Source organism: Platichthys flesus, chromosome 5, assembly GCF_949316205.1.
Source record: "Platichthys flesus chromosome 5, fPlaFle2.1, whole genome shotgun sequence".
NCBI lineage: Eukaryota > Metazoa > Chordata > Actinopteri > Pleuronectiformes > Pleuronectidae > Platichthys > Platichthys flesus.
In genome coordinates this window covers 9,014,300-9,041,589 of record NC_084949.1, presented here as the reverse complement: position 1 = coordinate 9,041,589, position 27,290 = coordinate 9,014,300, and the positions used below count along the sequence as shown (strand labels likewise).

At 43.2% G+C, this 27,290-nt stretch overlaps 1 protein-coding gene across 4 annotated transcripts; it reads left to right on the top strand.

The window, feature by feature from the left end:
* The first annotated feature begins 314 nt into the window (after positions 1 to 314).
* ldb1b (LIM-domain binding 1b) lies at positions 315 to 27,290 on the top strand. 4 transcript variants are annotated; one of them, XM_062387383.1, is made up of 13 exons: positions 315 to 465; positions 5,160 to 5,313; positions 19,995 to 20,097; positions 21,402 to 21,446; positions 21,733 to 21,808; positions 21,904 to 22,006; positions 22,134 to 22,306; positions 22,533 to 22,655; positions 23,238 to 23,321; positions 24,232 to 24,355; positions 24,442 to 24,590; positions 24,941 to 24,967; positions 25,085 to 27,290. In XM_062387383.1, exons 2-13 carry the CDS (start codon positions 5,286 to 5,288, stop codon positions 25,313 to 25,315), a joined length of 1,266 nt encoding a protein of 421 aa, XP_062243367.1. In that variant the 5' UTR covers positions 315 to 465; positions 5,160 to 5,285; the 3' UTR covers positions 25,316 to 27,290. The 4 variants fall into 4 exon arrangements, with proteins under 4 accessions (XP_062243367.1, XP_062243365.1, XP_062243368.1 ...); XM_062387381.1 differs by lacking the exons at positions 315 to 465; positions 5,160 to 5,313 and adding an exon at positions 13,466 to 13,614; XM_062387385.1 differs by lacking the exons at positions 315 to 465; positions 5,160 to 5,313 and adding an exon at positions 17,241 to 17,640.

The following is a 27,290-nucleotide window of genomic DNA, read 5'->3' as shown; positions in this document are numbered from 1 at the left end:
CTATACAACTTTGAGTCATCTTGGCTGCTTCGTGCTTGTGTGTTTATGCACTTCTATGACCTTTCACATATTGCATAATGATGGGAACGTTGTGTTACAAAAAAGCAATAGCCCTCTGATCTTTAACTTGACACCGTCTCTACAGAGGAACGCAGAGCGCACAAGAGCGGAGCCGTTACAGAGTTGTGTTGCCGTCGACCTTGTTTGATTTTTCTCTGCTTCAAGTATGTCCTTTTCTTTTTCTTTCACAGCGGAGATGAGGAATGCCCTCCCACATGGTGCAGAGAACATCTGCTAGTGAGAAATGAAAGCCTGAGAGAAAAGAGAGAGAGAGGGGACTTACTTTAATACAGGAGAAAAAAAAAGAACAGAGGTGAAGAAGGAACAAGAGAGCATGCAAAGAGGAGTAGGAAGAGTGACAAGACATCAGGTGGAGGAGGCCACCCTTCCTACACAGCGGCAGAGGTGAGAGAATATCCAGCGGATGGTATAGTGACTTACAGGTGCACACGTTCACAAACACACACTCAGCGTGGTAACAGAAGCCTGCATCAATAATGCAGCTGAGAGAAACAGGATGCAGATTCGTCCTTACATAAGAGTTCACAGAGAGCTGGCTGGCTGAGAACAACCTCTTTCATTCTCTGCCCTCAGGCTGGATGCACACAAGATTTCTTGAGCTGATTAACAGTCCTAACAACTTTTCAAGTGGGCAGCAACAAATGCACAGGAGCCATTTTTAAGCCCGTCCTACTCACTTTAGGTTATTTGTTGGAACCGTTCTCTAAGCTGTGTGTTCTACACTAGTTCCTAATTTTCTGGAGCTTACGTTATCGACAACAGGCTTGTTTGTAGCAGGCGTGGTTATTTGTATTTTGTCAACACCAATGCACAGAAACATGAACTCTGTGCAGGACAAACTGGTCCAACCTGAGGAACCGAATCATATTGTCCCTCCAGGTCTCAGCGACATGGTGCAAGTTCAGCAGGAGCTGTAATTTACATCTGATAGTCTTGATACTGTGGGCATAAACAAATTGTGAAACACACTTGGATGAAATATTTCAACATCCACAGGCAAGGAAATATATTTTAGACATTCATGTTCCAAGGAGGATATATCCTGCTGAATTTACTGATTCTCTGATTTTTCCTTAAGCACCAACACGAGGTTCACATTTGTGGTTCTGAGTGAAGTATCTTCTGTTGGATTGATCATAACACAAATCTGGCACATACATTACTGTTTCCTTGTGATCAATTGTATCACCTGCCTGGATCACTTCACTTTTCATTAACACAATCATCAGGTTCAAATTTCCATTTTTACATTATTTTCGTTTTTATGACCAAATATCTGAAGAATTGGTGAATAGTATCATGCCATCTCTAGTAAACTGGTAAATCTGCTAAACATCAGTTGCTTAGCAAATATACTGACATTCGGTTGTATAGAGTGTGAATCTCGTGGTGTGATCACCTAACACAGTGCATTTTAGCTTCTGTCTTTTTATAGACTACCACTTTACGGTAATGATTCAGTCTTGCTTCTCTCGTCTGCCAATTAACTGTAAAACCCACTGTACACCACCTGTACAGCAGAGAAACACAGTAAGCAACACGCTGCTGGACACGGTGCAGCATCGGCAGCTCCAGAGTCAGATATTTCCCTCTGGAGTTGGTAGAGACTAAACCAGAGCGTAGAGGAGGTGAATATTTGACCAACTTACATCACGTGAGGCCAGAATTGATTTCAAATGGGAGCTAATGTTGGTGTAACTGATGAATGCGTAACCGGCCACCGCCACACATTATCCACCGCAACTTTATAATGTCCTGATGCATCAATCTATTTATGACTTGAATGTTTTAAATATTGTTTATTTTATAGAAGACCTCTGCTACACACATGGGATCCCTATCCCTATCCTTATTTTATAAAATATGTTTGGGTAGTTTTTCGTGGTTTGAACAGATGGTTAAGCCCATGATGAAATTGATATGGAATATGGACTATACAAATAAAATCAGATTCCTTGAAATAAATCAATTTAATACGATTAATTAAGCTGTTTTATGGATAAATACTTGAAGGGTCAAGGACGGAAGAAAGAGGAAACACCTTAATCTGACTCGAAGAAAACTTGGTATATGCCAGAATTAACTTTCCTGTTCTCAATGTGCTCCTTCTTCACTTTTCTTAACTCCTTTTTCTTACCTCCTTGTTTTGTTTGTGTTTATACCGTCTGTCTTTTTACCTTAACCTCCCTCCATGGCTTTGTTTCCCACCGTTATCTGTTTTATGTGGGTTTTGACTTTCCTCAAACTGTTAATGTTCCTTTGTGTGTGCACATGCACCCGCACGCTCGTATATAAATATTGATGGTGATGTGTAGGACTCTGCTTCGTGCACACATCGGCTTGAAAGTATGAACTTGTCAAAACTGCCTCTATGAAACTGTTAATTTGGGCAGATATTCTGTGTGTGTGAATCACAGTTTTCATGTATAAGTGTGTGTCTGTGTGTAAGCTCATCATGCTTGTGCTATCCTTTTTCTGCCACATTGCCATGGCGACAGTGCCCTCCCGGGGTAATGGGGGACGAGTGCGCCAGAGCTATTTATTCTCTCTTCCTCCCTCCCCCCCTCCCTCCCTCCTTCATCCATCCATCCATCCATCCATTACCCTCTCTTTTCCCCTCTCTCTCTCTCTCTCTCTCTCTCTCTCACTCCCTACATCTCTGCCCTCTTCTCTCTCCATCTCCCTCCTTCTGCTGCTCTTTCTTCCCCTCTCTGATTGGCTTAACACTCTCTTAATGAGACAGAGGGTGAGGAAAAGAGGGAGGGAGACAAAGAGCAAGTGTCTTTAAAAAAAAGAAAGAAGGAAGTAGAAATATGTGGGGGAGGCGATCTATCCAGACTTGTGTTCCTCTTTGCATGTTAAGAGAGAACCTGATCTGACAAAACCGCAATGTCATTTTGGAGGGAAACGGCATATACAGAGGTTATACATAGAAATATTTATACACATAGCTTTCTGTGCACTCTGATGTGTATATGCAAGCAGTTGGCTTGGTTGGGGTCATGACCTTTGATAAGATTTCTCAAATGCCTGAATGAGCAGAATTTATGTATTTTTTTCAGAGCAGTGTGTGATTATAAACTTTTGGGGACTTCTTGGAGGCGATATCCAACTACCTCCTGCGAAATCCTATAGAGTGAGCTGTTGGTGGTAGCTTAGCGTCGAGACACGAGGGTCACGCAGGTACCAGGTACTGACCCCCCAACTCGGAGAACCAATCATTTAAAGGATAAAACTGTCAATATCGTTCTTATACTTTTCTTACTGTCAAACTATCCAATGAAAACACCAACATCTATAATATGTCTGTCTCAAGATGTGCTGCTCTCCAACTTGCCCATATCCTTTATATTGCACTTAGCCACAAAGTTGATTAATGTCCATTCAAACAGGGAGGGATCCAGAAATGGGGCCAGGGTGCACTGACTGACCCCACGGTCTCTGAACATGCCCCTGTCTTGTCAGTAATCTTAAAAAAAAATGAAAAACCCAATATAGACCAGTCACTCACAAACAATACATCTTTATTTTCTAAGCTTTTATGAAGTACACAATGTGCTCCAATAAGTAATTATTTTCAAAGAAATACTCAATGAAGAGTGGCTTTGAATCGAAAGTTGAAAGGGAACAGTAAACAAGGAATGACTTAAATGTACACCTTACTGAATCAGGACATGGATGTTGGACATATAATTGTCCATTCAAAGTGTAAATTGTAACCACTTTATGGCCCCTGATTTAGAAATATCCTAGATCCTAGGTCTTCTTTAACTCTAACATTTTCTGCTTTGGATTCAAACCCATTTGTGTAGGTGGGTCTGACTCCTAACAGATAACATTGTCCATGTTCAAACTAATGAGGGAACATGATTCCCACTGCTACAATGTGAGTGACCGATGTGTACTATACTAAGAGTTATTCTTATTGGGATCAGTTCATTCTTGATTTTGATCTTTTCATGGTAATTGTTGTAAAAATATCACCACTTATTCTTCAGGTGTCAGCGTGTACTGTATATAACCTGGATCTTACTGTTCCCCCTCTTTCATCCACACTCCCAAACACAAATTTGTGCATCAAACGGGGAAGACAAATGACATAGTGATGGAAGAAAGATGAGAGAGAGATGGAGACAGTGGGAGGGAAAGGTGGAGCGGAAGAAAGAGTAATAAGGACAGAGGGAGAGACAGTGAGTGAGGGAGGGAGAGCAGGGGAGATAAATGGCTGAGTAGACAGGAAGATGGGTGAAGCGAGAGAGCAACACAGTGTGACATACTGCAGACAGAAAGACTAACGGAGCGAGAGAATGACTGGGCGAGAAAAGGAGACGACGGAGAGCGAGAGCCTAGGCACGTCAATCGCCCGCTCCTCTCTCCTCCTCTTCCCTTTTTCCTCCCCCCTTTTTCCTCTTCCCCTGCCCTTCCATGTAATGAGCCACTCAGACTGTGTGTGTGTGTGTGTGTGTGTGTGTGTGTGTGTGTGTGTGTGTGTGTCATTGGAGCAGCAGTGGTAGGAAAACAGCCTCTACATATTTAAAGGGGGAAAAAAGGACCCACATCACATGGTTGTTATTCTCTCAAATCTGCCTCTCAGGTCACTTTGACAGTCCTCTCTCTCTCTCGCACACACTTTCTCTCTCTCTCTCTCTCTCTATCTCACACACTCTCTCTCTCTCTCAAGCCCTCAGCCTCTCATTCCCTCCCTTTCTCTTCCTCCCTTTCTCCCTCTCTCCTCCCACCTGAGCTGTAATTTGCAGGACTGATGAGGGTGAGGGCAGAGCAGAGGCAGGAGCAGAATTCTCCTCACTCTGTTACACACACACACACACACACACACGCTCACACAGACTGTGTGATTCACAGAGCACAGCTACAGTACAACTGAGAGAATCCGATCCTTTGTGTGTGCGCTCTTTTTTTTTAACCTCTTCTTCCCCTTTTTCTCCCTTGTCGTCACTCTTTTCTCCCTCCCTCCCTTCCTCTCTCTCCCTCTCGCTCTCCCTCTCCCTCTCCCTCCCTCTATCTTTGCTCCCTGGTGGCGTGTATGTGTCTGTGTGTGTGAACCGTGGGGATAACAGACGCTCATGTGAGCAGCCTCAGTGGCGGCAGCAGTGACTGGCGAGAACGAGGAGAGGAAGAGAGCAGGGATAACAGAGCCACCGCCACCATCGTTCTGATCGGATTCACACCAGACATGTGAGAAGATGTCCGTGGGCGGCTGCGCGTGTCCCGGTAAGTAGCTGTCGTGGTGATGGTGGCCGTTACCAACAGCCCTGCTGCTCCTGCTGCTGTTGCCAGTCTCTGACTTTTTCTGGTTGTTGTTTTATTTTGGTCAGTGAGTGCAGCCGCTGCTGTGGCGTGACTGGGACAGAGAGAGACAGGGAGAGAGGTGCCCTGGGGCCCTGGGGTTCTGTTTGCAAAGGCTCATGGGAGGTTGCCCTCTGTGATAGCTGAGAGGACGGAGAGCAAAGAAAAAAGCAGAATCGATGGATCAACATGTAGTCTTCTTGTTCCATTCTCACTTTTTCATTTACTCCCAGCTCTTCACAGTTTGTTGTTGAGTTTGAAGAGGGAAAAGATCTTTCTCAGACATCTGTGCATGAAGTTGTTGCTATGGCACCACTAATGCTACTTCATCTCTCCCTCCGGCAGTTTGTTTTTGTTCTCGTAGTTTCTGCTGCTGCTGATTTCTGGCTCACAGCAAATTCTTTTAAGGTCGGCACAGATGTTGCACTCACCGATCCACAGTGGTCATCCTGAGAAAGTCTTACTATCCTCTCCTGTAGAAAAGGAAGGATCAAAGTGTGACATTTAAAGGGCAAAGTTCATCGGCTCTGATCAGAAGCTTGCATGATTGATTCTGCACCTCTTCCCACATGAGAGTTATTAATGAACGTTTGATATTACACAGCTCACACATGAGTGTCATTATCAGTTAGGATGAATGGCGAGCTTGATGAGGATGGTGATGCTTCCTATTCACGTGTTGAAGCAGTTTTTTGTCACAAATATCACAGTGGAAATGGACATCACTACATTGGTTTGAGGGTTAGTGGCATATGAGTTTAACCTACCTGAAGACGGAACTCTCACTGTTGTTCCTCAAGCGCGACAGAGATTTATAACCACCTTTTCGATTTTCTTTTACCCATAAGTCCTTTCTTCTTGGGATCCTGCAGGAGGTCAGTGAATGCACACCTGAGAGGCAGAACAGTAGAGACCTTTGCATTACATTTCTTTACCCTGTCTTGACCCGCTGCTTTGTTCAGGAGGAGGGCGAGATATCAGACGTCAACCTGGTTTAATTTCTCGCCTACTGCGAAGGCGAATCGGCAACATGATGATGACAAAACTACTTAGGGGGTCAAGGTTTTGTCTTGTCGTCCTTCTTAAAGGTTCAGTGTTTAGGAACTAGTGACATCTGGTGGTGACGTTGCATGCTGCAGCTGAATACCCCTCACCCTCCAAACATGATAGAACCTGTGGTAACCTACAGTTGTTATAAAAACTCAAAAGTTGTTAAGTTTGTCGAGTTTAGACTACTAAAAAACATGGCAGCCACCGTAGAGAGGTCCCGCTCCAGATGCAAATATAAATATAAAGTATTTAAATATAAGGGCACATTCTTGGGTAAAGAAAACCACAATTTCCACAATTTAGATGAAACTCACTCGTGAAAACATCACTCAGATTATTTTATAATAATTTGATGCCAATAGATCCCTTTCCCCTAAATCTTACACACTGAACTTTTAATAAAACTGGTTAAAGTTGAGTTACAGCTGCGGGGGCTTCTGGGAGCAGAGCCACAGAGAGCAACCTGTAGGGACTAATATATGTCATATTAGACCACCGTATTGAGAGATGTTCCACTTCTGTAAGAGCCGAGGAACTCCCCGCAGCCGCCGACCAGTTGTGTGTTTTGGTGTTGAGCGCCTGACAGAAAACAGATAATTCTTCTTATTTTATTGACTTTAATCAGATTGAGGAGGAAAGAAAAAGAGGAAATCAAGGTCCAGAAATAAACCCTGCGCCGCTGAGCTTCAGGAGTTTTATTATTAAGTGTTACAGGGATTTATGTTTCACTTCTGATGGGATGTGTAGAACATAAAATATAATCCTATAGCTGAGAATGCATTCATAATCATGATAGATGTACTCAGAATCTGCTGCCATACTTTAGTCAGGAGCAGGAGAGGAGGAGGGAAGTGTGGTAGAGTTCACTGTGTGTGTGTGTGGTGCTGTTTCACCCTGACGTGGCCTCCTCTCCCCTCCACTGCCTACCAGCCCACAGTGGCCGCTGTGGTCGACCCTCAAACGGCCGGGATGTGGATAGAGAAATTCAGACAACCACGCATCGAGGATCAGATTTCCCCAAATGCCAATCTCGCCTTTAATCATTAGAAAGATGGAAGCACTAAGTGGCCCCATGTTTTTGCGGTATGGAAAGTCTTAAAATGGCAGATTGTTTAGCGGCACAAAGTTTCAGAGGAACAAATTAAGAGACAATGCCAACTCATGCTGGGCTAAAACACAAGCTAAAGCTTTCTAGAATGATGAGTGGATGATGGAATGACACAGGACTAAAGAAGAGGGATCCAGTTGTGTCAGTGTGTGTGCGTGTGTGCGTGCGTGCATGTGTGTCGGTGTGATCCAACTAGATAGATCTGGTATCAGCCAGGACAAACTCAAGACGCACCACATGACGAGTGTGTGCTGTATTTCAGTTTGGATGGAGCCCACAATGGCAAAGGGAAACATGATGTACCTGTGTTCACTGTGACTGCACTCACACAAGTGTGTGCGTGTGTGTTTTCAATCTCTACGCAGCGCCCAATGCTATGAGGGCAAACGCTGCCACCTCAGCCGTTAAACAAGACGCAGAGGCGGGAGCGTTTGTTAAGAACCGGGCCTGAGCTCTCTTGCGGTCAGATTGCATACTTAATCAACGTGGTCATGGAAATTTCCAAAAAGACATATGACCACATTGTTGTGCACTCCACTTTTGCTCTCATATTGTTCTCTCTCTTCTCTCCGTTTGTCTGCTTGGTTTCTTTTCTCCATTTACAGTAAAAAAAAAAAGCAGATCAGACTTGCTACTCTTGAAATTGACTTCCTTGTGATCTTTCTCAACTGCCGGTTTCTCCGACTTTGTTGGAGATTTCTACACAGATTTGTCAAACGGTAAAAAAGACCACACAAGTAAGTTTTAAAGACGTGCTGCGGTACAAGTGTTTCAGTCTGCGGGCCTTAAACAATACTTGCACTCACACGTACACAACACGAGGTCACTGAAACCCAATGTAAACACTGCCTCCAAATATGAAACCGTCACTTCCATTCACTTAAGTCAACTTCAGATGAACCCAAAGCTTGACCCTGGAGTGATGCTGGTGCATTTACTGCCAGGTTATCTCCCTCTGCTGTCTCTATACATTTAGTCAGAGAGTGTCAGGGGATGCTGCTTTGACTGACTGTCAAAGAAAATATAATAGAATAGAATAGAAAATGTGAGAATTCAGAATCACTGTCTCTTAAGTCGCTCTCGCTTGTTTACATTCCAGAGGCGTGTTCAACACAGAGGGATCCTCCCCCCTTCTTGTGTGGGCTCCGGGTTTGTGTGTGTGTGAGCGTACACGCACACAGCATGTGCCCCAACATGTGGATGACATAAACAGTGAGGCTGTGTGTGTGTGTGTGTGTGTGTGTGTGTGTGTGTGTGTGTGTGTGTGTGTGTGTGTGTGTGTGTGTGTGTGTGTGTGTGTGTGTGTGTGTGTGTGTGTGTGTGTGTGTGTGTGTGTGTGTGTGTGTGTGTGTGTGTGTGCGCACTCTCATCAGCGATACATTAACAAAAAGACGTTGCTGTACATACAGATGTTTCGTGCTTTGTGGTCAATGACTGACCTCACATTACACCCCCACTTACTCACTCTTTCACTTCTATCCTCCCTTCCTCTTACTCCCTCACTCCCTCTTTCTCTTTGACTCCTCTGATTGCTACCGTATGTTCCCTGGCTGGCTGGCTGGCTAGATTGAGGGAGGAGGGCGAGGGAGAAGGCGAGAGAGAGAGGGAGGGAGGGAGAGAGAGGCAGGAGAGAAGGGGGAAGGGACCGTGCCCTCTCATGCAGAGAGTCACATGGTGTCCCTGATTGGAAGAAAATGAGTAAAGACTGCAGCTCCGGCTGAAATGGCAACAGACAAAAACGCACAAAGGCTGAGCTGTTTAAAAGCGGGTTGCACAACACAAGGGAGCCTGAAGAGGAGGAGGAGGGTGTGACGGAGGGGGGGGGGGGAAGAGAGAGAGAGAGAGAGAGAGAGAGAGAGAGAGAGAGAGAGAGAGAGAGAGAGAGAGAGAGAGAGAGAGAGAGAGAGAGAGAGAGAGAGAGAGAGAGAGAGAGAGAGAGAGAGAGAGAGAGAGAGAGAGAGAGAGAGAGAGAGAGAGAGAGAGAGAGAGAGAGAGAACTGAGAGAACTGAGAAAAGATGTGGATTAAGAGAGGATGAGGAGGTGGGGAGGAGGAGAAAACAGGAGAAACGTACGTGAGGTGACAAGGGGGGGGGGGGCAGTGTGGAGAGAGAGGCAAGTGGGAGATGAGCACTGTAGGAGCGCAGGAGGAGTGAGTGAGGGAGGGAGGGAGGGAGGGAGTGTGGGTGAGACAGAGAGTGAGAGAGTGATCAGACTGTGTTTTTATGTTTTCTGCAAGGCTGAGCGGTGACGTGATTGGCTCGGGGGTGGAGGGATGGATGTGTGGGGGGCAGACCTGACTCTGAGATCAGAGACAGACAAAATGGCTCCCAGAGAACAGAGAACGCAGCATCAGGGCACTGTCATCTCCCCCTCACACAGCTGTCAGCAGACACCAGTCGCCACACACACACATACTCACACACAAAATCTCACACACTCAGCCACCTGTAAAATGCCAGCATCAGGGCAAAAATAGGAAGCATAATCTAATTGATATATATACTGTATACACATATATATACATATAGTAATATTAATAATAATGATGATTAAGAGTTGCTATAATGTGGATTTTTGAGAAACACTTTTATGAGACACGCACACATGTATTAATGACACACTGACACATACCAGCCTTCTCTTTTATTTAATCCCTTCAGCCATCAGCCTGTTATAATAAAATGTGATGCTCTGGCCCTCTGAAGTTCCCTTGTTGCAGTGAGCCTGTGTTCGCCTGCCAGATAAAACCCTGAGCTTGGAATTCACCCAGGGAGAAAATACTGATGGACAGGATGAAAACAAACACACTAACACACTGCGGCCACAAGAGGATGCTGCCGTCAAAGGACTACCTCTGATTGTGGGTCCCTTCTATGTTGATGCGCCTCTGTAGAATTACAACAGTATCATTTGCATTCACTTGGAAAGCACATTGGCACTACAGCTGAGATTAGCATTGTTCTATGTAAAGTTGTTCTTTTATTTGCTCCTTCAAACGAAGTTCATCAAAAACTCTGTATGACAGTTGTGTTTTCCAAGTTTAGATTCTTGAGTAAAAGTATCAATACAATATTGTAAAAAATACCTAACTTACATGCAAAAGCCCTTAAACTAAGGTAGTAAATAAATAATACTTAAAGAAGCCAATAAGAAAGTGTTGATGCATAAAAAGAGCCTCTGTGAGTGTGATGGTATAATATATATTTATTATATTTTATTTTTCACTATGGTAGTCAATGTACAGTGTAAATACAATCCTTTGTCACTGTTTTTATACATTTTAACCACAACAGTGTTGTTACTTTATTACATTTTCTGAAAAATCAATGGAGAAATATTTATGGCTCAAGCAACCTTACAGGAATTTGTGTGTGTGACTAATCCGGATATTAAAAACATAATAAATCAATGCAATCCATTAGGTAGTCGTTATGGCTTCTAATCAATTGATGGCTTGTTGATAACATAATTGTAAAATGAGTCAAACAGGCCATGAGAGCAGTGTTTGCAGTTGTAAATATCAGCCAAGATGGAGACCCACCTCCATGACAACCCACAGGGCCGAATGCAATTTTCCACTTTATATTTGACAGGAGGTCAAGGTGACCAGTATCAATTTATTATTATAAAAGATTTGTCCTGGTTTTGAGGATGTGAAAACCAATTGGTCAGTCAATAGTCACTGATGGTTCAGAATGAATCAAAGTGCTTTTATAAGCTTAAAAAGATTCAACGCTAAGAAACTAAAAGGGATAACCCCTCTCACCAAATTTTCTAAAACAGACATTTTATTGTAAACTATGTACATTTCATAGAATCATTGGCTTTCTTACTCTCCTCTACCTACAGAAACAAATGTCTCTGTGGACTTTTTCACATCTCACTTTCTTTTGTTTTTCATATAAAACTGTCCATATATCACACAGTGGAGTCTTCAAGGAATCATTTCCATGGAATAAACATGAAGGCAACACACTGACGGACACATTAACATCATCTTGTGGTTTTACTGTCCCACGATGGCAGAGAGCATTGCTTACAAAAACAATATGAAGTTGGAAGAAAGGAGGTTTCATATTTTCAGGGTGAGAACACATGAAGTAATACCTTAAATTAATGTACTGCCAGACTCATTACTTCATTATGACAAATCGTTGACGGAGATCATTATCTCTAATTAGTGGAGATGTTTTCACACGCCATGACTGGAGCCAGCTGCATCCTTGTTAAAGTGGGACAACAAATCAAATTGGAAGATGTTGGAGATGACTGTCTCTCACCAGCTCACGTTGTCTCTGTAGTTTTATCTGATTGTGATGGTTTGGACAAAAAAATGCAGTAAGAGCAGTTTTTCTTTGTGAGGCAGGGATATATCATGAAATTGATCCTATCAGTAATTAACTTGTAAGTTGCTTTTTCATTGTGTTAACTGAGGTAAAAATACTTTTACAGAAGATTGTTACCTCAGGCAAAAAGGTTCTGATTCCTGGAGGGATTTCCACAACACTTGGTGGAAGGACGCAGTATTGATCCGGAGAGAACCCTTTCAATTTTGGTGCAGGTCTGGATCAGGGGAAGGACTCTGGAATTGATATTTAGAGAACTGATTCTGATGAGTGTGTGCAATTTTGTGCCGATCCAAATAAAAATGTTAATGTGGTTTCTGGTGGGTGTATTTTTCCAGCTACTGTATGGTAACAAAAACTATTTGTAACTTCCATCAATGTGAAGCTTAGCAAAGTAATTTGGCCTTTAATATAAGGAAAGGACTGTTGAACCTTGGTTAGTGAGGTAGATATGTGCCCTATTGCAAGGCTTCTCAACTATTTCTCAGTCAAGGACCCCAAGATTTGTAATTATACATATTGCAGGGACCCCCTTGGAATGAGTTCTACATATAGTTATGTGAAAGAAAACTACAAAAGAATTGTCTTAGCAAGATATGAGACAAAAAATAGTTTCACCATGTCAGAAAACAATACCCATGCATCATAATCATTTTAATAGATGAATCTGTGTGCCATGGATTGAGAGCCACTGCTCTACTGAGTGCAATTCTACTTTCGTAGTGTTGCATTTGTTGCATAAGTAGCTATGCAGCTGCCAGTTAAATATGGTGGAGTGTTTGAATGGTAAAACATTGCCGTTGTGATGAAAAAACTAAAGGTATAAGTTAAATGGAAGTACTCAAGTAAATTAAGGTTCCACATCAAACAATTGTCTGTGACTCAGACTGAGCTGCTGCTGGCCCGTTCCTGATAAATTAAAGCTGATGCCTCCAAAAAAGTGACAGCTTGTGAGTTGGATCTTTCCTCGGAGCTGAATCAGGCAGATAGATCTGTGTCCCTCCAGCTGATCCACTAACGGAGCAAAGACGCTGAGCTGCCAAACAAATAAAACCTGTCCGACAGTGATCACTGAGTGGATGCGTGGGAAGCTTTCTTATCAAGGAGCTGGCCAAGCTGTCATAATGACAAATACTATCAAGTGGTACAAGCTATGAAACATTACACTGGGGAGAGAAGGTCAATATAATCAATGAAAACAGGAGTGGCTTTGTTTTTTCCCTGTTTGGGGGGAAAAGGAAGAAATAACACTTAGCTGATGTCACTTTCATTAAAAAGTGAGCTCTTGTGGTCGTGCCTGGATCAGTTCAATTAGGGACTTTTCTGCAGTTGTACCAACATGTGACTGTTCTCAGATCAGTGTTGAAGGCTCCTCTCGAGGGGAGGGCGTCTGGGACGGTTGTTATCAGAACTCTGGCAGATGTGTGTGCCGTTCGGTTTCCTGTTGACTAGTGAGTGGAAGTGGCCCGCTGCACACATTTGCACATGAGCACGCACACACACAGTCTCACACACACACACACACACACACACAGACCGTAGGCATCTTCCTCCCCCCTCCTCGTGCCCCTGAGCCTGACAGTCTGGACATGGGAGATATCAGAGCGAGGAACAGGCATGAAAACAGAGACCCAGCCTGCGAGTCAGAGCAGTGTTAGGCTGTGAAAGTGCATTTGTAGGTGACAAAATGGCGATGTCAGAACAGCTAGAACTCGGGGACGGTAAGTTCATCTCGCTGACCTTTTCCTTTTTTGTCTTTCTCATATTGTACCTGATTCATCGACATAAAAAAACAGAGGTCAAGCAACAACAAAACCAGCAGGGAAAAAAGAAAATGGCTTTCTGAGGTGTTTCTGTTGTTGTAGAGAAATGCTGTACAAGTTTGGCCCTTTGCATTTTTTAACCGACTTTGACAAAGGTGAACTTAACAAGTTGCACTTTTGGGTTTAAGTGTAAGCTTAGTGAAAGCACCCCACTGTGCATTTAAGGGAGTTTATTCAGGCACTGCACACTCCGGCTTTAATCACATATTATACATGGACTTATGGGTTTAGGTGTGAATGTGTGACTGCAACTGAGGAAATGAGGCAGCGTGCTGGTGAAGTGAAGGTTAGGCAGCTAGGTGTGTCTGTGTGTGTGTGTGTGTGTTTGTGTGTGTGCGCGTGTGGGTGTGTGGATGTGTGAGGCTGGCCGCGGTGCTGGTTGAAGATAAGGCCTGCCCTATGCCAGAGAGCAAGAGAGACGGTGTGTGTAAGCCCTCCAAGCTTTATCCTGATACACCTCCCACCCCCACCCCCTCTCAATCACCCCATCACAATTGCTCACACACACGCACACACACACGTGCACTGGGGATTAACCCTGTCATGTACCATTTCAATGGGTGAGCTTTGGAGACACACACACACGCACGCACACACACACAGGATTAACCCTTGTGTGTCCACTTCCATGGATGATTCTTAGCCGCTCTCTCTCACGTTGTGACAACATTGACTGCTCGTGTTGCCATGGCTACAGGGGCCAGAGAATGTAAGATAGGCAAATCCACATAAGTCACCCACAACAGACACTCTAAGCTACCACTGACTACACCTCCCCCTGGTGCTGGACACACAAAGATGCTGCAAAAAGACTGACAGGGGCCTTGTGAGCAGTGAAGTGCTCATGCCACAGGCTTACTATGGTCAAACCAATATATATAAACTCCCACCACCATCTTTGCTGCCGGTCGGGTGAGAGACATGCCTCGGAGCAGCTTATCCTCTCTACATGTCTGGCTCCCTGAGACACAGCACTTCACCATACTCCAGATTTCACACATAAGAGTCTGTGAAGTGGTCCACATTTGGGCTGAAATCTTCATTTTGCACACGTAAGGAAGTTATGCTCAGAGAGTGCATATCCTTCTTGTCTGTCTGTTTGTTGGTTAGCAACATTACCCAAAAAGGAAGGATGGATGCAGCATGGTTCATAACATTTTGTTGCAGATACAGATTATATCTATGAATTTTAGAGCAACAGGCCATTTTATTTATATTTCCACTCTTTTTCCCAGGGACAACTTCATGGATCTCATTTAGGGAACTGATATCTATGACTGAGTGAAATTAGGTGCTGCTTGATTGAATGTAAGGGGACTGTTGGGTCTTGCGGAGGTATGCCCTCTTATGAGTCACATTATAGTCATTGTTGTTTTCACGTTAGTGTGGTCCAGTAAAAAAATTAACGAATGCATGACATTTTTTCCCCCTATGTTTTTCTTTCCTTTTTTCTGTAAAACAATATTGTAAATATATGGTCAAACTGGGTACATATTTCAATACAGGTAATCAGACATGTATCGTACATTTTTGCAAAACAGTACATCATAATTCCAAATTCATGTCATGCTCCCAATATCCTGATTCTTAAATGTCACACCCAGTAGAGCTGATTCTTAAAATGCTCTGGGCCACAATTTGTTGTACAAACTAGATTCAATCATCATTTCATGTTGATAAAACACATTTGGATTTGCAATGTTTCAGATTATGAGCATCATTACTATCACTGTGAACTAGATTTTTTTTTTAATTACAACAGGTCTTGAGCATACACCATATATCTATGGGTCACACTGTTTTAAATTGTGCACCCGACGTAAGGTTGAATTATGTTGTAATAACATTACCGATCTGCTCCAGTGAAAGCCTCTGTGAAAGCCAGGTTACTGTTTCCACAGAGTGGCTCACAAGAGCAGCTTAATTAGTGAATACATCATTTATGAAACATTGTGTTTTCACTCCCTGTGTTCACGGTTAGTCTATGAATCTGGACTATATTCATACTGGGGGCTTCGACATCTTTAAATAGTCACCAGCAGGGGAAGGTACCTGCCTCTGTGTTAGCGTGGGAAGTATTTTCAACCTAAGTGAAGGATCACCATTCAACAATGCTTGAAGGACAATAACAAATTAGCAAATATTATGAAGTGCTCTTGCATAAATATCTGTAAAGCTCCTGACTTGACCTAATACTACTTGTTCTTTTTATATTCCAACTTTGGACATATGGGTGAGACCTTGCTGGCTGTGATCTGAATATCTGATTAAAATTTGAGGCGATTTAAGCAGATTTAGAGGCCTATCGGATTCTCCTTTTGGCTTAGTGCTTCCTGAGTGTGTGTGCGTGTGCGTGCGTGCATGCGTGCGTGTAGAGGAGAGAGATAGAGAGGGACAGAGGCAGAGATTCTCAGTGATATTGGATTTACTGATCTGCCCTGGAGACAGTTTCAGTGTACAAACTCAAAAGCACGATTATATGTAAACAACCCCAGTGTGTTGTCCTTACTTGAAAATTAATTTATTGGATCTTAATTTACTTTAGGCTCTGATCGTGTGTGCATGTGTGTGCGTGTACATGTATAGGGGGGGGGGGGGCACACAGTCACATTATGTGGACCGTTCTTCCTTAAAGAGACACAAATCAAGTCCTAGGTGGAAACATGTTTTAAAGTTAGGGTTAGGAGTTAGGGTTGGGCAAGTAATCACTAGGGTTAAGGTTGGAGTAAATCTCTGGGGGATCAATGTAAGTCTATGTAATGTCCTCTGAAGTTATGGAGACGCAGCTGTGTGTGTGTGTGTGTGTGTGTGTGTGTGTGTGTGTGTGTGTGTGTGTGTGTGTGTGTGTGTGTGTGTGTGTGTGTGTGTGTGTGTGTGTGTGTGTGTGTGTGTGTGTGTGTGTGTGTGTGTGTGTGTGTTCGTACTTGTAATTGTACAGATATCCTGGTGAGGAATTTTTTTTGCCTAGACCTCTGGACATTTAAGGAAAGTAAGAACATTTTGGCCTTGTCCTAACTTTCCGACCCACTATCATTGGGCGGTTTGAGGGTCAAGACTGGATTTTAGAGTTATGCGTTATAATTACGTTTAGATTATAGGATCAGGACTGGTAAGCCCAGCAATGCAGTACAAGCAATAAGCACATTTAAATAAAATACTGTAAAAAGGGCATAGTGTAAAACAAATGTGTGTGTGCTTATATATATATATATATATATATATTGTGTGTGTGTTGTATATTTAGAATGTGACTTTGACCAGGCTGTCAATGTCTGACTTCAGCTGTTTGCAGGAAGCTGATGTGCTCTAATTAGGCTAACATGAAAAGCACTTTGCATGCAGCATGATCGTTGTTTCTGCACACGCACACACACACGTACACACACACACACGTCTCCACTCGGCTGCGTTTAGCCAATTCTCATCTGTGTCAGTTACAGGGAAATGATGGGATGCAGGGAGGAGGAAGGAAGAGGGGAAAATGCTTAGCAGACAAGCTTTATGTGCAGTTGTGCATTAGTGGGGGAGGAGTAGTGGGGACAGAGAGGGCGGCTGGCGGTGCTGGGCAGAGGAGAGAGGAGTAAATGCATTGCGGAGGGAGAGGAGGAGGAGGGCCCACAGCTATTGTTCATGTCCTCCCGTGAACAAAGGGCTCATCGGGGTCCGTATGTAAACCCACAGCAGGCTTCAGCCCACTGACAAGGCCTCATGCGGGACAAAACATAACCGAGCGACTCCCGTGATCCAGGCCCTGTTCCGTCTCAGTGTTTAATTGATCCCCTTCCGAGGGACGTATTGTGTCGGTGCGTCGCGTCCAGCCAACCGCCGTCCAGCGGGCCTTTCCGTCTTTACGCACGGAGCGTACACACGGTCCATCACCACGGATCTGTAAACATCAATTTTTCTGACCGGACTTCTCCGCAGGTAAAATAGTCGCTTTCCCCCGCACACACACGCACTTTGAGCCCACCAGCCAGCGGCCGGAGGTAGCGGCCGTGGCTCCGGGGCCGCCGCGGGGCGACTTTCTCCTCTTGGGTCGGTGCTTTCGCATTGAAAGGGGATTTAACGCTAAGGCGTTAGCAAGAAGGCTAACGGGCTACTAACTGTGCAGTGGCTTGCTAACGCTAGCTCGGCCTAAGAGCCAGTGTAGTGTCGGGTTTTCGGAGGTTGGAAATGGGTCAGTCATGCTGCTTTGTCTCTGTTTACATGGCTTTCTGTTGTTTTTTAAATCAGTGCATGTTTGTGTTTTAAGCGAAGCTCCTGGATCACCTGTTTTATGTTTAGCTTCGCTGTAAGCTAAGTGTTAGCATTATGCGCTTGTTGCCTTTCTAATTGCCTTTGTAACCAGCGAACTCCTCGTTAAATGTGCTTTGATTTTTACGCGTATGAGCTGCCCGGATGCTTTAGATGTCATTTAAAGTGTAGTTGTACACACAAACTCTGCATCGAAGTCGTATTTTGTTTAGAAAAGTTTTCTAACACGGGTCAATGCGTGATTAAAACCTAGCGATAGCCTGCATCCCCTTCGGAGAGTTGACTCGTCCCCCTCACAGCCATGGTGGCACTATGGAGTGGCAGAGCTCCAAAACACGACAGGTTATTCTTATTCAGATCAGATGAATATAATGCTTGGTGGACATCGTGTGTTTGAATGAGATCTGTTTTTTTCAGCTTCCATCTCTCTGAACATCAGAGGTGGAGATTGGCTCTGAAGGTTCGTCGAGTATATATTTCAAAGCCAGCAGGATATGTGTAATGTGTGCATGTGTAATGTGTGCATGTGTACAGTGTACTGGGAGGGAAGAGGGGAACATGATTCCCAGTGGAGGAAGTGGAGTCCAGTTGATGTGATTGGGACTGCCTGTCATTAACCGCTAACAGGAGAGGAGAGGAGCTAATGGAGCTCTCAACAACTAATGGACACATCGCCATCGATTATTTATTTATTTATCAACCCCATTTGTTTTCCTCTGGTGCTGCATCCAGCCCATGGTGTAGTGTTGATGCACAGTAAACAACTTGTTTGTTTCCCGCAAAGTGAAGGCAGGGTACTTTCCATGCTCAAGGAGCAAATGCTGCCCTGATTGTCTTTGTTATTCAATAAAAACTTCTTACCATTTATTTACCTCAAGGTTTGTGTGGACTATAACAGGCAGCTTTGACTCACACACACACACACACACACACACACACAGTAGAAACCAACTAGTCTATAAACTAGAAGGGTCAAGACTGCTGCTAGGAGGAGTGCTTTGAACACCAGCTTCATGTGTATCCCCTCCCAGTTCAATGTTGTGCTGGGCTGAATCCAACCCAAACATGGAGATCCCGGATACATCTGCATGTTTCTCCCTTTACTCTAAAATTGTCTAAATATATATCTTGAATACACTTCTCATCACGGCTGTGCTTTCAAGTCTCAATTTCCCCTGTGTAACAACATCCCTTTTTACTACAATTTAAGCCTTTTCACCGTTTGTATATCTCCAGATATACATCTCCCTTAAACACACATGCAGATATGTTTAATATGCAGAGACAAGACGGGGAGACATAAATGAGGCGGGGCTTCACCATGGTGACGGCCGGGGTCGTGACCTAGAGACTGCTATGCGTGGATGGCCTTTATGGGAGAGCTGGGCAATTAGAGTACAACAAGGGATGGAGCTGTGTGTGATGGTGATTGAGTGTGAGAGAGATTCATCAGTGCTCTTTGTGTGAAGGGAGTCTGAATTGGTCTTTCGATGTTTGGTATTGCATAGTATTTTTTCCTAAAAATGATTGGCTAATAATTTTGGATCTTCATTCGACAAGATTGGTGTACTGGGATGACCAGTAAGGGAGTGCAGCTATCTGAAACAGGGCCATACTGGTTTGTTCAGTCTGTTTTTGCCTCCATCCCTCACATAAAAGCATCAGTTTGTGCAGGTTTCACTCCACAAATGGAGTGAACAACTAAACCTAAAAGCATCACCTAGGAGTGTAGCAAGTTTTGACACTTGTACTGCAACACTTGTTCCTTCTTTTTTCTAAATAATTTATTTATTATTTACAGCTCAAACGACCTGATTTTGGATTAAATATTGACATTAAATCTGTGCATTAATATAGATGTTGTTCTTAAATTTGGAAGTTTAATCCTGTTATGTCTACTTAAGCTCTCTTAGGTTTTCTTTGGGGTAATCTGTCATTTTTATTACCCTTTTTAGTAACCTCTCAAGCAATAACATTAACATAAACATTGAAATTCATGTTCTGTCTCATATTCTGTCTTCCAGGCTGTTCCTCCAAGTCATTCAAGCTGTACTCCCCCAAGGAGCCCCCCAACGGTAGCACTTTCCCCCCTTTCCACCCCGGCACCATGCTGGACAGAGACGTGGGGTGAGTTGCTTGTCTGTTTGCTGTGTTTAAGAGTCTGCTCTAGATGAGGAGACACAAGTATACTAACCTTATTTAGAATAGTACATTATTTAGATGTTGGTGTTTACATGAGTTGCCAATAGAATATTTCATTAATATGTCTGTGTACGTGTAACAGAGTATAACCCAATCCATGACTCACTTTATTATGTCCACTAAGGCATTACATCCAATATTATCCTTGTTTTTAAATCCAACCTGCAATAGTTTAATTTATGATGCTACCCTTACCATCTTGCAAAAGCTATCACTCCTATAAATGTTTCCAACACCCAGAGCGTATGTTGTCAACTGCTGTATGCTTATGTTGCAAAATGCTGTGAAAACTTGAATAATGCAATTAATACATATACCTCTCAACATAATATGACAATATGTCAGAGTACTCCAACTGTCCTAATTAAATTATTGCTGAGTTGAGAATATTGATTATCAATGATCTCAGAATCAGATAATGGTGGTTACATGAAAGTGTTGTATTCAGATTGTTGTCTTATTCAGGTTTACATTGGAGTATTGGTATCCATTTATACAAGTAAATTGTTCTATCTTCTACACATGCTGGTCTTATTGCATGAGATCAGTGTCTGCAACAAGATGGATGTGTGTCTGGAAAAGACAGCTTGGTATCTGGTTGGCGGACCAGTCAACAAACTATAGGAAGTAGTTTAAATGGAGTTGGTTTTTGAATTGTGTATTGCGAGTGACTGTATTTGTTCAGCAGATCATGAAAAAGCCCTGAAGATGTTGAGATGAATCTCGTGTTAATGGAGCTGTTTCTCATGTCACACTTTCACGTGAATAGTTTAGACAGAGGTTGATTGTGCCTGTTGGTGCTGGAAGGTTTATTGGTGATATTTGAGCAAAGGTTTGGGAAAAGAGGTTCCCATTGTCTGTTTTTAGTTTTGATCTTCTTTATTAACACCACCCATTATCATGGTAAATGCTTGTTGAATTGTGAACCGGCTGCGTGAGACTTATTTTTAATACTGAAATTGATTTAACTCGCATGGCTTGGTATGGTTGGGGCCTGTGACTACAGACTTGTGCCCATTAATTCACAGCTTGTCTTTGCAGTAAGCAAATCAGCGACAGTTGATGTATGTGTATTTGAGAAGTGTTTCTATTTACTGTCTCCTTGTATCATCTAATTTGCTCCTTGCTTGGCTCACGTCCCAGGGTCATAAAGATGGACAGGCTCCAGAAGCAGTGCATATTAGATCTACAGCTGAGTGTAATAATCTCCCTGTCTCTTGTTTCTCCAGTCCCACCCCAATGTATCCTCCCACATACCTGGAGCCAGGAATGGGGTAAGAGCTACATTATCCCCCCCTATCTCCAGCTAGTGTGAAAACCGCAATAATTACACAAGTATAGATAAGGTCGTGGGAAGTTGTGTTCTTATCTTTTTAGTTTAGTCCGCGACAAGGCTCGACTAAGTGCTGAAACAGCCCTAAAAGTAAATAAGCCTTGAGAGCAATAACCATATAGTGATCAGAATCGTTTCTTTATTTCACTTCAGTGTTTGCCAAAAGCTAAATGCTGTCCTGCTTTTGATTCCTCCTCTTTCTCCCCTGTCTTTCCATGGTCGAACAGGAGGCACACACCATATGGCAACCAGACAGACTACAGAATATTTGAACTTAACAAACGGCTACAGAACTGGACAGAGGTTCGTAGACACACACAGCTACATGTTATATACACACACACACACAATCCAGATGGTGTTGGTGAGTGATTTTTGGTCCCTTCTTCTTCCTGTAGGAGTGTGATAACCTGTGGTGGGACGCATTTACTACAGAGTTCTTTGAAGATGACGCCATGTTGACCATTACTTTCTGTCTGGAGGATGGACCCAAACGTTACAGTAAGAAGCAAAGTCACAGCAACATATAGTCTTTCTGTCCCTGTTGCATTTCATACCTTTAGTTTAATGGACTGTGTATTGTGCCAGATTACTTTTCTCATACACCTTGTTTCTCCCCCTTCACCAGCAATTGGCCGGACGTTGATTCCACGGTACTTCCGGAGTATATTTGAGGGCGGTGCCACTGAGCTCTACTACGTGCTGAAACATCCCAAGGAATCCTTCCACAACAACTTTGTCTCCCTCGACTGTGATCAGTGCACCATGGTCACTCAGAATGGAAAGCCCATGTTCACACAGGTGTGTATTTTACCATGCATAGGGACTGGACACATAACAGTCATGACGAATAATCTGTAACGGTGCTGGTTTCAGATTTAAATGGGATGGTGAAACTCTACGTCCTAGTGTTCGGTTGTGACTTTAATCCTAAATCTCTGAATAGAAGTGCAGCATGTCCTGTTCCTTGTTCAGATTTTTCTGCTCACTTGCTTTTTACTGACCCCGGTCCTTTGCCATTCTTTAGGTGTGTGTAGAGGGCCGCTTGTATCTGGAGTTCATGTTTGACGACATGATGAGGATAAAGACGTGGCACTTCAGCATCAGACAACACCGTGAACTCATCCCCCGCAGTATACTGGCCATGCATGTGAGTGACTGCACACTGGCACACGTGAACTGTGTCTGTCATAGGCTACATTTGGGGACAAAGTTCAGACTAAAGACCAGCGAATTGGGAACAAGACCTGTGTCCCATGTCCCACATTGGGAAAGGGCAGATTTTTGCGACATTGGTTGAGGTTATGGTTAGGTGAGGGTCATTCGAGTACTAATCTCTATAAACCGATTATGCATGTGAATCTGCTGAATCTGCAGGTAAGAGACTTTGATTCCGGGGCCAGTAGCCCTCTGGTTTCTGTTTCGAGCTTGACTCATCACGTTTGAGTAGGCGGAACACATTGAGGGAAATGCATTGGCTATTAGCTGATTAAAAGAAATGAGCCAAAATGTTGTCTAGACCTAAAACACCGACAAAAAGTATTGCTGTTTTTTTGTGTGTAGAAACTTTCAACTCGTGTTAAAGAAACTAGGTAGACTATAAACTGTGGATGACACAACAAGCTAATCTGTCAGGGCCCAAGGAATCTGAGATTGGTCAAGAAGTGGTTAGGGTGAGTCCCCAGGAGAGAAATGCCAGTGTTTTTATAAGTGTTTTTAATTAATTTCCCAGGCCCAGGACCCACAGATGCTGGACCAGCTGTCCAAAAATATAACAAGATGTGGCCTGTCAAACTCCACCCTTAACTACCTCCGAGTAAGTTGAGCACTTGTTCACCTTTTTAATTTAAGAATAACGTGCTACTTGAATGTTTTTCGTTTCATTGTGTTTGGATCATGGTCCACTCATCATTTAGTAACGGCTTTGAATAAATATCTCATCATTATAGGCTTTCAAACTAGAGCAGTAGCTGATTCGAATGTCCAAAGTTGATTTTATATTTGTCACCCACCTGCAGAGACATTATGCACAGCCTCGGTTTTTAGCATTACATTTCCACATATCACTGATATTCATATTGTATTGTTTGTGTGTTAACCTGACCATAAAAGACACCTGGCATTATATTTTCTGGGTTCATTCGACCCAGACACTGAACCGAAGTCTTACAATTGTATGTTGCCAGACTCTCCGCATAGACAGACAAGCATCCCAAACCATTTTACCTCTGTCTGTGATGTCTATTTAAATCGACTGGCCAGTTCAGCAGCGTTGCTGGTAAAACCCAGTTCAGTCAGTAGTTTAACAGCACCACACCTCTTGCATCTGGAATCCCATCATGGTTTTGTTGCTGTTGTTGATGAGAAACTGTGGCTAAAGGCTGCTGCTCAAAGAGTTAGTCAGACATGGGCCTCAAACTGTGTTTATTTAAAGTCTGAAACATCCAGAAATCAAAAGGTACCCTGACATACGCCTCAGCGCTCACCAGGTACTACCTGTCAAAATAATGTCTGCACGTCTGTACCTGGAGTCCTACACAGGACTCAGGTCCCCAGGACATTGATAGAAATACAAATGAACAGCAAAAAATTTCAAGATCCACTTGTGATGTCATTTGTTAAAACACCAGCCAATAGTATCAAGATCAAATCAATTAGAGCATATCTTGTGATCTTAAAGAATGTGCAACCTGTAACTTGCTGCCTCCCTCTGTTCCCTCTTCCAGCTGTGTGTGATCCTTGAGCCCATGCAGGAGCTGATGTCCAGACACAAGACATACAGTCTCAGCCCCAGAGACTGCCTCAAGACTTGCCTCTTCCAGAAGTGGCAGAGGATGGTAGCACCACCCGGTAGGTGAACCGCAGACACTGACACGCAGACACAAACACTTTTGCTTATATGTATTTGTGAGTGACTCTTTTTCTCTCCCCCGCAGCCGAGCCATCGAGACAGGCCCCTAACAAACGGCGGAAGCGCAAGATGTCAGGGGGCAGCACCATCAGCGGAGGAGGAGGAACTAATAACAACAACAACAACAAAAAGAAGAGCCCTGGCAGTGGCTTCCCTCTTTCCAGCCAAGTCCCAGTGAGTACTTCACTACCATCTAGTGTCAGCTCTTTGCTATTTCACCTATGTTCACTGAAACACTGCTTCATTGGTTTAGTGAGGGAAATTCTCATATCACATTGAAACAAAATGACAACATAAATAGAGTTGTTGCTGGGTTGAAAGTGGGACACACAGTATGTAATGCAATGCTTTTTTTGTACATTGCTATAACAAGTAGTCCCACTTGAACTTACTATTTAAAAAAAAAAGGTATCATATAAGTAAGATAATGGAGATAACTTGATTGGAATGAAGTGTGACAAGTTATTTAGGAATAAATACGACTGTTATCATGAAGGTCTAACAGTTGGTCAATTTCCTGGCAGAAACTACACAATGAAGACAAAGGCACAGTCAGTATAAACAAACAAACAATTTACACGAAAAACATCTGTTCACCCCCTTTTTGACATGATATTTGCTGCACCACACCTCCACACGCAAATAACTCTGTAACTTTATCCCTGCAGGATGTGATGGTGGTGGGAGAACCCACTCTGATGGGAGGAGAGTTCGGGGATGAGGACGAGCGTCTGATCACGCGGCTGGAGAATACGCAGTTCGACGCGGCCAACGGCATCGACGACGAGGACAGCTTCAACAACTCCCCAGCGCTGGGCTCCAACTCGCCCTGGAACAACAAGGCCCCGTCCAGCCAGGAGAGCAAGAGCGACAACCCCACCTCACAGGCATCGCAGTAGAGCCCCAGAGCCCCGCAACCTCAACACAAGCCCTTGTCTGTCACTCCTCGGCCCCCACCCCGCCCCCCCCCCCCAACAGCCACGAGTGCAACAGCAACAGTCCATCGTCTGCTCACCGACCGAGACATCACTGTAGAGCTCAGAGTCAACACACACACTAACACACACACACACAAGTAGCCCAAGGGAGCTCGTTCTGTCCTCCTGTGCCAGAGGAAGTTTTACAAGTTTTTAATATTTAGGCACAGTGTCCCACCTCCATCTCCCTTCCCTCATCTCATACACAAAACGTCCCATCTGCTCTTGCTAATTTTCAGTTTGGACAGTTACCTGGTAGATGTGACCAAGCAGGAGTGGCGGTTAAATCCAGGGAAGAACTGTGCACACTGACCTCTCCACGCTGACGTTTTACATACACTAAGGGGCGGGGTGCAGGGGATTCAGGGCAGTGGGGCTTGGCGATGGTGGAGAGTTGCTTCGGGATGACTTGTCCACCCGTTTCTCTAAACATGTCTCTCAGTTCTGGTCCGCTCTGTTGACGCGCATGTCACTCGTACTGTTTGTTAATAGAGTATAAGTGTGTATGCGAATGTGTGTGAGTGTACGCGTGAGGAGAGAAAAGAGGCAGTGTGAGCTTCTTTGTGGCTTTTGCTAAAGCAGATGGACCAGAATTTAGAATCCGTCTCTAAAACCATTGATGTTCACACACGAGTAGGACACCTTCAATGTGGCACGAGGGAAACATTGCATACACAACACACACGCCCAAATAAAGACGACAATTGAAGGATTTTGTCCCGCAGTGCCCAAGCCATCTCTGATTAGACTACAGTAAATGCAGTCTTTCAAACAGAACATTTACAACACACGCGCATACACACGCACACAGACACACACAGTTACACATTTTAAGAGTTTTTATACAGTATATATTTCCCTAGAATGTTTTTTAATTTGTATTAAACGCCTTCATTTCAATTGTTACTTTTTTATTTTCTACCAATACTGAAAAGCTACAGACCAAGGAGCAACACAGGACTTTTATCCCTCCCCCCTAAAATATATTGTTTTTATCTTTTATGTTTATAAAAGAGAAATAATTTAGTGTGGATGTTTTTATTTTGTCTTCTGTTCTGTTTTTGGAGATTTGAATTTTTGTGTATTTGTGCTTGTATATTTAAGGTAGTAGCAAAGTTCTGTCTGACTGTAATAAAATGTATTCTTACTTAGATTTACCTAAAGCCATCCCGATCTAATGTAAAGAAAACAAAAATAGGAAAAAGGAGAAAAAACACTCATGAACCCGTCCCCTCTATCTTCCATCTGCTCTCTTTCCTCCTCCCTCTTTTTTAAAACTTATGTAAATTAAATTACAAAAATCCCCAGGGGGTACAGTGGCGCCATGGAGAGACGGTTTTACCGTTTCCGCTGATTTTTTTTCTTTTTCTTTTTCTAATTTATTTTGGCAGAAATTCATTCATGCTTTTAGTCTATACAGGAAGTGATTTTTTTCACTTACTGATCATCCCAGTTTTGCATACTGATGTCAAGTAAACGTGCTCATTTAACCAATTGATTTCATGTTTGGTCACTGGCTGAAACGGAGATTTTTATTTAATTTAATATTTGTCTAAATCATCTTCATTTCTGTGAATTCTCATAAGCAACTGTTTGAAACCATCAATCATACACATCTTCTAAAACCAGCTTAACATTAAGTTCAGTTGGCAGCAATTAGGTAGCAAATGTGTAAAGTCTGACTAAATACAGCTGAAGCTCTATTATTTTTGTACATTTCCATTTTGTTACAGTTGATTCCAGCAACCGCTCTGATTGAGTTTGAATGGTGACTTGTACCTTATCCAAACCCTGTAGAAAAAAATCATTGTTTGATATATATTTTTTGATTTGGTTAGTTTCTGCCCTTGATAATTAATGTATGGTACAAATAAAAAGATACATTTTCACTTTAAAA

Excerpts from the sequence above, each read along its gene's own strand:
- ldb1b (XM_062387381.1), top strand. The coding sequence starts at position 13,581 with ATGGCGATGTCAGAACAGCTAGAACTCGGGGACG. Across the intron at positions 22,307-22,532 it reads GAAAGCCCATGTTCACACAG|GTGTGTGTAGAGGGCCGCTT; the intron begins GTGTGTATTTTA and ends GCCATTCTTTAG. Across the intron at positions 22,656-23,237 it reads GCAGTATACTGGCCATGCAT|GCCCAGGACCCACAGATGCT; the intron begins GTGAGTGACTGC and ends TTAATTTCCCAG.